Genomic DNA, 7707 nt, shown 5'->3' with positions numbered 1-7707 from the left:
GCCATTTAATATTACTATGGTGTAGGGTTCTTGGGCTGTAGCCGTGAACACAACAACTGGACGCTTCAATGCAGCCAAGTTGCCATCTTTTTGGGTGCATGCTTAGCTGTTAGCTGCACTGTGTGGTAGCAGCGGGAACTGCACTGACTGGTGGACGATTTATGCAGAGCTGAGGTTCTTGTTGTTCATGGGTTTGGGCAGCACTTTTCTTTTTAGTCCAAATTAAGGTTTAGGTGTATGCCTAATGGGCTGATCATATTGCTTGGTTGAGTGTGGTTGATCTGTCTGTCTTCCGCTTCCGCTCAGAAGGTATGGCCTGGCAGCAAGCTGTATGCTGTAGAGCGCTAGCCTTTATGCTGTCTTGAGGCGGGGCCTGCTGTCTAGTGGAAGCATCCTTTGTCTTTCTAGTTTTGAGGGCTGCTTAGTAGTGCCAATTGTTTTGCATCATGGGCGACCATGGGGGTTGTTTTCTGCACTGTTCAAGATTCTGGAATCTGGGGCTAAACTGCCTTGCCACTGCTTATGTGCTGAGTGTGATGTACTTGGATGGTGTCAAGCTTGGAGATGTACAAGCTACTATTAGTGGGCATTCAAGAGTCATCAAGTCTTGAGACGACATTGATTACAACCACCACATTATCTCCAAGATCTAAAGGTTGGTCTTCTTTTCACGCATTATCTTTACTTGTGAATTCTATGACTACTTGCACAAGACATGAAATCGTTGGCATACTAAGCATGAAGCTTAATAATGTATTTATTCAAAGAACACTGCCTACATTATAGACTAAGGATAGAAAAAGATATGAGATTTATAGCAGTATCTTGAAAACTTCACAGCATTTCAAATCACATTATTATTTATTGTTATGTACAGAATATGGCGCCACTTGGTCGACCTGAAAAAAGTAAAAAACAGAAAACCCTTGAGCAATCTCTTGGGCTTCATGGTCTAGTTACTAATGTAACAAGTGATCAACGTAATGCTGCCACTTCTAGTCAAGTTGTGGCTGCACAAGAAGCCACAAAAGAGAAAAAAAAGTATGAGCGGATTTTCTTGGAAAGTTGGAAAATTCCGCATACATGGGTTTTCCCTATTGATGGGCCTGATGGAAAAGAGAGGCTCAAATGCAGGTGGTGTACCTATGCACACAAAAGGAATCCTTATGCTCAACCTCAAGGTGCTACAACTAAACAAAGGAGTGCCTTAGATGAGCATAGTCTCTCTAAAGAGCATATACAGGCAAAGGCTATGTGGGAAGAACATGAGAGACGCTCAACACTTCCCATTGAGAAGCATATTGCGATTATGACAGATGATGAGAAGGACAGGATTGTCACGGTCATGCAAAGCATGTGGTATGTACTCAAAAGAAATTTACCTCTTGAAGAGTTTCCACACCAATGCAACTTTCAAAGATTTTTGCGCACACCTAATATGCCAATTACTAGTGAGTACTCTGCGTACACTAGTAAAGATGCAGGAAAGGAATTTGCCAAGGCAATCAAACATGTATATTGGAATAGATTAAAGAAGGACATTGTTGAGAGTCCTTTTTACTCTATTCAAATCGATGAGAGTACTGATATTAGTACAAAACAATACATGATTGTTTACATCACGTACATGCAAAATTGTGGAAATGGCCCAATATGTACATGCTTTGTGGAACTCTTGCCAATCGAAAATGGTGATGCAGAGGCCTTAAGTAAAACTTTGCTTGACTTTTTGGCCAAAATGGAGTTGCCTTTGCACAAGATGATTGGTATTGCTACCGATGGTGCAAGTGTCATGACAGGCTCAGCAAATGGTGTGGTTGCAAGGTTGAAGCAAAATATTCCACATCTTTTGAGCTTTCATTGTGTTGCTCATAGGGAGTCACTTGCAGCTGGAGATGCATTTAAAGTGTTCAAAGAGTTCAAGTTTGTGGATAAGATTGCAAAAAAGCTCTTTGAGTGGGTTTGTAGATCGGCAAAGAGACATGCAGCTCTTGCAGAAGTTGTAAAGGCATTCAATCTTGGTAGACATGGAAAATTGAAATTGTTAAAGATGCACGATGTAAGGTGGTTTTCTCGAGGTCAAGTCATGGTTAGAGTGGTGCGTCTGATGCCAGCTTTGTTGACAGCATTGAAGCATGAAGATAGTGAGTTATATGCATCATTGACAAACTATAAGGTGCAATTTCTTTTGAATTTCTTTGCCGATGTGCTTGGAGAATTAAATGTGCTCAATTGCAAGCTCCAAGAGGAGCATCCAGATATTTCTGCTATTGGAAGTCATCTAAAGTCTGTTGTAGAGACACTTCAAATGTCTTTCTTGGGTCGAGTATTTGGCTTTGATACAAAACACACACATGCTTTTTTGACCATGGCTCATGGACAAAATGGGGTGGTGAGTTTTACAGATAGTGTTGGCAAAATACACTCACATGTCTTACACTTGGGGCCTATGTGTGAAGGAGATATTGTGAATGCATATGAAACTCTACATATAGTGATTGAGAATTTAGTAATGATGGCTACTACTTATGTTAGAAGTTTAGTGGATGCTTTATGGAATCGTTTTAAGGTTGATTTTGAGTTGTTTGAAGCTGTGAAGTATTTTACTCCAAGAGACTATAATGAAGATTTAGAAAAGCTTGATGATGCCTCACGACTATGGTTGGAAACTCTTTGCAAGCACTTTGGAAAGGAATCTGGCTCTTTCATGAATGAGGTTGAATGCAAAGGAGAGCGTAGATCTTTTGTCTCACGGATGCGAAATTGTTTTAAGCAAAAGAATATGCATACTGCTTGGCAAGATTGTTGTAATCATGAAGAATGGGAATTCTCTTTTCCATGGACTATGAAGCTTTGGAGAGCCTTGCTTTTGTTACCTCTTTCATCTGTAGCATGTGAGAGAGGTTTCTCAAAGATGAATAAAATCAAGGACAAGTTTCGGAATAGGTTATCCCTTGATATGTTGGGATTGGTGATGTTTGTGGGATTGAATACTCCCAAGGTAGACAACCCTGAAGACATGCTTTGGGATGAATGTTTTGAAGCTTGGAAAGCTATGAAGAGTAGAAGATCAAGATCCATGGAGACCACTTCTATGCGAGAAGCTTGAATTTGAAGTTTCCTTCTTATGCATTTTGGATTTTTAGGTTCCAGGGCACTTTTTACCCTCTTTAAGAGGGGTTTTTTCCCCTGGGTTTTTATTTGCTTTCTATTATATTGGCCTTGTATACATTATTCAATTTGCATATTCAAGGGCTTAATGTGAAGATTTTGTTGAAGATTTTTAGATTAAGGTGAGATTAAGTGATTTAAATATTGTATGAAGTGAAGATCTTGTCTAATTCATTTAAAGTTATCATGAAAATCTCTCTTATGATGTAAGTTGTTTATATGAATTCAAATAAATTTACTTTGGATAAATGTAGTGATAAAAGTTACCATGAGATGATGATTGTACAATCTTCTGTGTTGGTACCATAAATTTATAACTTTTTCTTATATAGATAAATATGGATATGTTTTTAAATGTCAATAAGTATTATGCAACTGATAACGATCTTAAAATAAAATCTTGTAAACACAATACAAAATGCTTTGTATCTATTTGTACATGACTCAAGCATCACGATGATCTTTCGATAGGAAAATTTTTTATTCATTTGTCATTAGACGGGCATTGTAGAAATTTGTTCTTCTTGAAAGAAGGGCAAAATTTTTAGGTGTCTGTCATATGAAAGATTTGGGTGCCCTTCAAATCCTATCGTTGGTGCTAGCGGCCAACTGCTGACGCCTCCCCTTTCTCCTGCCACCACTGGTCACTTCCTGCCAACTAGTCATAGTCGCTTCTCGCCACGTGGAATAAGTAAGGCTTAAAGCATTCTATAAGCCTTCTGTAAAAGGCGTATTAAAAGCCTTATCAAATTTTGCCTTATATAATTTTATTTAAAAGGAAGCTGCCGAGATTCAACAGTCAGTCGACTGTACCTAGTGTGCATCCCGCCTATCAGCATCAGCAGCAACATCATCATTAGTAAAATAGGTGAATTCAAAGAAGAAATAGGGTTCCCAGATTTGGGACTTTTTTAAAATCAAGGTGACAATCTTCTAATTAAGCTCTCTAGCATTCAATTAATTTGGGCTTTTCAGCAAAACTGATCCATTGATATCAAATTGCAACCTTTGCAAACCCTAAAAATTGAGGCCTTTCTAAAATGGTGTGACTAAGCGATAACCTCAGCTTCCGTCATAAGCTAATTGAGGCACTAGCATGGCATGGGAGGTTGCCTCTCTACAATGATGTGATGGAGTTGAAGGTTAGTCATTTCTTTTACATTCAGGTGTCACCACCTTCACTCCGAGTATTTCAGAGCTCGTATATATATTCATTTTCTATACATACCCATGTTTGTGTACCCACTTATGTTCGTGTATGAATTTCCCCCAACAGGGCTATGTATATGTATGTGTCCACTCTCTGTGTGTGTGTGACCTTGTTCATACATATGTGTGTGTGAACACTTTTTTAGGTGTGAACACACCCTTATATCTAGATAAGATAAGTGTGACATGTGATATTAGTTTATTGTTGTGTGTGATTTATGTGAGTCAAAACTCTCTCTCTCTCTCTCTCTCTCTCTCTCTCTGTCTCTCTCTCTCACACACACATTGAAATGGAGTTCTATCCTCCTTAGACGCCATCATCACCTATGGTGTACTTAGATAGCGACCACACACACCACTGCCAACAATTTGTAGAAGGGTGCACATCCACTGTAGTCAGCGAGGATTGAACCCTAAACCTCTGGGATAACACTTGTCCTCTTTTACCAATTGAGACACTACCATAGTGCATATTTCAACCTTTTAATTTTTCTCTTTTGCTTAAAAAAAACTTTCATAGCATCACTTCACATAACTTCTTGCTTCTTAATGTACACAATAAAGATGTAAATTTGCATGCATTTAAACCAAAATCTAATTATGTGCATTTGCTTTGTTTTAAGAGCCCACCCATTTAATCATTTCTCCTTATTTCTTCATCTAGTGCACAAAAATTCTTACACATAAACTACTGATGAAAACATATTTAAGGATGTATGTGTAAGTATTTTTTTAAATTATATGATTTTTTAATAACATTTTAAAACGTAAAGTAAGTTTACAATCCATTTTTATAAGATAGAATCAATATAAGCATAGTTTACTCATAGAATTATATTATTTATATTATAAATTATTTTATTATTTAAAATTTAAAACTTTAAATTTAAAAACATTACAAAACAAACTAATTAAAAAGAAATTAAAAATATATTGTATACATAGTAAGTTTTGATTAAGTAGAATATAATTAAGTGTACGTTTTAGAAATATAATAATAAAAGAAGAATACTTTGTTCTAGATTGAATGGTAAATTTAAAAAATGATGATGAACTCAAGGCATGTGTGAACAATCTACATTGGAGTCACTTCCACTACTCATCTCTCTAGCCACATCAAAGGCCCTTGAGTCATCATGTTTGTTTATGTACTTATTCCAACAAAAAAAATGACCTAAATAAATACTTATAGATAAATAAGGTAAGGTCCAGGGCCATGTTTTTTATTGAATTTTAATTAAATTAGAATATAATAGGTAGAAGACCTTGTATTTTTTAAAGAAAAGACTCTAAGAGGTTTTGTCATTGTATTCAAGCAAGGTGATTGAAGAAGACCAGCAACATTTGTGCTTAGAGGCTCTTCACATTTTTGGTGTTTTTTGCAAACTTGCTTATGCACCACAAAATGTCCCCATAACTTTGAGAAAGGGGTGCTCTCCTATCAAAGGATCGGGAAAGTGGCATGTACTGAGGGTAGGTAGTTGATGAAGTGCTGTAACAAGAGGAACAAAGTAGGGTAAGTGTGTCTATTATGCAACCCCTATGAAAAGATCATAAAGAGATTAAGGGCCTTACAACATTGCAACACTTATTCTAAGAACTTCTAGAAATTGTGGGGGAGGACTTGAGCCTATTAATGAGGCTTCCTCAAGCATTAAGAGAACCTTGGGTCAACTTAATGAATTGGAAGCACAAAGGGAGGGTTTATTTGATGCTACCAAAGCATTTGTTGCCATAGAAGATGGTTTTGGAAACAGCTTGAAAAGGGAAAAACCCTTTATTGAGAAGGGGGTTCAAGCAAAAAAGATAAGCTTAAAATGGAAGGAAGCAGCATGAATGGCTTGCCCATTTAAAGAACCATAAAAAACTTCAATGCATAAGAAGATTAATGATCCAAGTCCTACAAGAAGAATCTAGGAGGTCAAACAATGATTGTCGCTTAAGCTCACAAATAGTGTCATATTGGTCTCATACATCATATTTGGCCTCTATGTACCTTAATACTATCATCGCCATCTCTCTCTCTCTCTCTCTCTCCATGTTATAAACTTCAAGACTGAAAAGGGCTTTCACGCATGTTTGTATTTGTGCTACTTGTAGCTTTTAAAAGCTTGAAGTAATATGCACCTTCATGTTGTATAGCGTTTTATTTGCTGGATAATTTGCAATTCAGAAAGCCTTAAATCATTAGGATGAATATATTAAAATTTCAAATCATTGGTCAACAACACTTACGATACTTGGAATGCTTTAAATTTTCTTGGCAAGCATGTCCATTACCCAATACACCTTTTACCTGGGGTGTAGCATGAAAGCTCATAAATGTGAAAATGGTGCCTTCTGCAAATATTTGGCATCCACACCAGTAGTGGGAATTTTACTCAAATGAAAGCAAATGAGGTGATGACACATAAGCAATGTTGATAAATAGAAGGCCAATAAAACGTTGACAAGAATGTTAAAAAAAATAGAGAGCAAATAAAAATTTGCCACATCACATCAAGAAGGAGAATTTTAAAAAAATGTTCCACTCCCCAAGACCATGATGGTTGGGAAAGGCCATGGGTTGTCCTTTCCTAGGAAAATGGTTCAATGGCTACCGCCTTACCCTACACCATTAACTACTACTACGAAGAAAAAATGTAACAGCATAACACGTAACAGTTCCACAATGCCACTGCGATTTTAGAATACATCTAAGCTTTTTTCTGATTACCCTAATTTTATTCTTCGAAAACTGAAGTCTTTGACCTACACCGAGTTTGGTTACCTCATTTTCAAGAACCATATAACCTCATGAAACCTCGCAGCATGCATGACTCTGATACCCTGTAACACTGGCACTCCATAAGAATGCTTGCCCTAGAAATCATCAGTACACATACCTTCATCATAGGTAAGGTTTCCATACAATGTTTCTTCCAAAAGACTTGCCACATCAGGACTGTGCTCAGAGAAGCACATTGCAATAGACACATCAAAATCAAGAGATGTTTCAACACCACTCATAGATAAGCTTTTGTGCTGCAAACAACTCAATGTATGCTGTGCTACAATGTAAGCATTGTTGCTTCTACAGAAAACCTTGTGTAAAGTTTCAACACTTGCCCTCAGTAAATTTACACTCATACATGGGATCTTGCGTGTGTACAGCTTGGTTCTCAGAGAAGAGGGGTTTGATGGATATGATTAAGCTCTGTACATCTTGCTATCCATGACTACGATGCTATAAAATAGGCCTGTGACTGACTGTTTATATAAAAATTTGACACAAAAAGATGTGAGGGAAGAGCTCAGATCTGCACATCGTCAACATTGCATAGATGC

General features: G+C 37.2%; 1 protein-coding gene across 1 annotated transcript; it reads left to right on the top strand.

Annotated features, from left to right (window-relative positions):
- Window positions 1–967: 967 nt before the first annotated feature.
- Window positions 968–3247, top strand: LOC147620551 (uncharacterized). The gene has a single exon (XM_086825434.1). It carries the CDS (start codon window positions 1253–1255, stop codon window positions 3107–3109), a length of 1857 nt encoding a protein of 618 aa, XP_086681560.1. The 5' UTR covers window positions 968–1252; the 3' UTR covers window positions 3110–3247.
- The last annotated feature ends 4460 nt before the right edge of the window (window positions 3248–7707 follow it).

The sequence above is a fragment of the Cibotium barometz genome, chromosome 31 (genome assembly GCF_041138505.1).
Source record: "Cibotium barometz isolate CiBa-2024 chromosome 31, ASM4113850v1, whole genome shotgun sequence".
Lineage (NCBI taxonomy): Eukaryota > Viridiplantae > Streptophyta > Polypodiopsida > Cyatheales > Cibotiaceae > Cibotium > Cibotium barometz.
The sequence above is the reverse complement of the archived record's forward strand: the minus strand, read 5'-3'. Positions and strand labels throughout refer to the sequence as shown.

Excerpts from the sequence above, each read along its gene's own strand:
- LOC147620551 (XM_086825434.1), top strand. The coding sequence starts at position 1,253 with ATGTGGGAAGAACATGAGAGACGCTCAACACTTCCCATTGAGAAGCAT.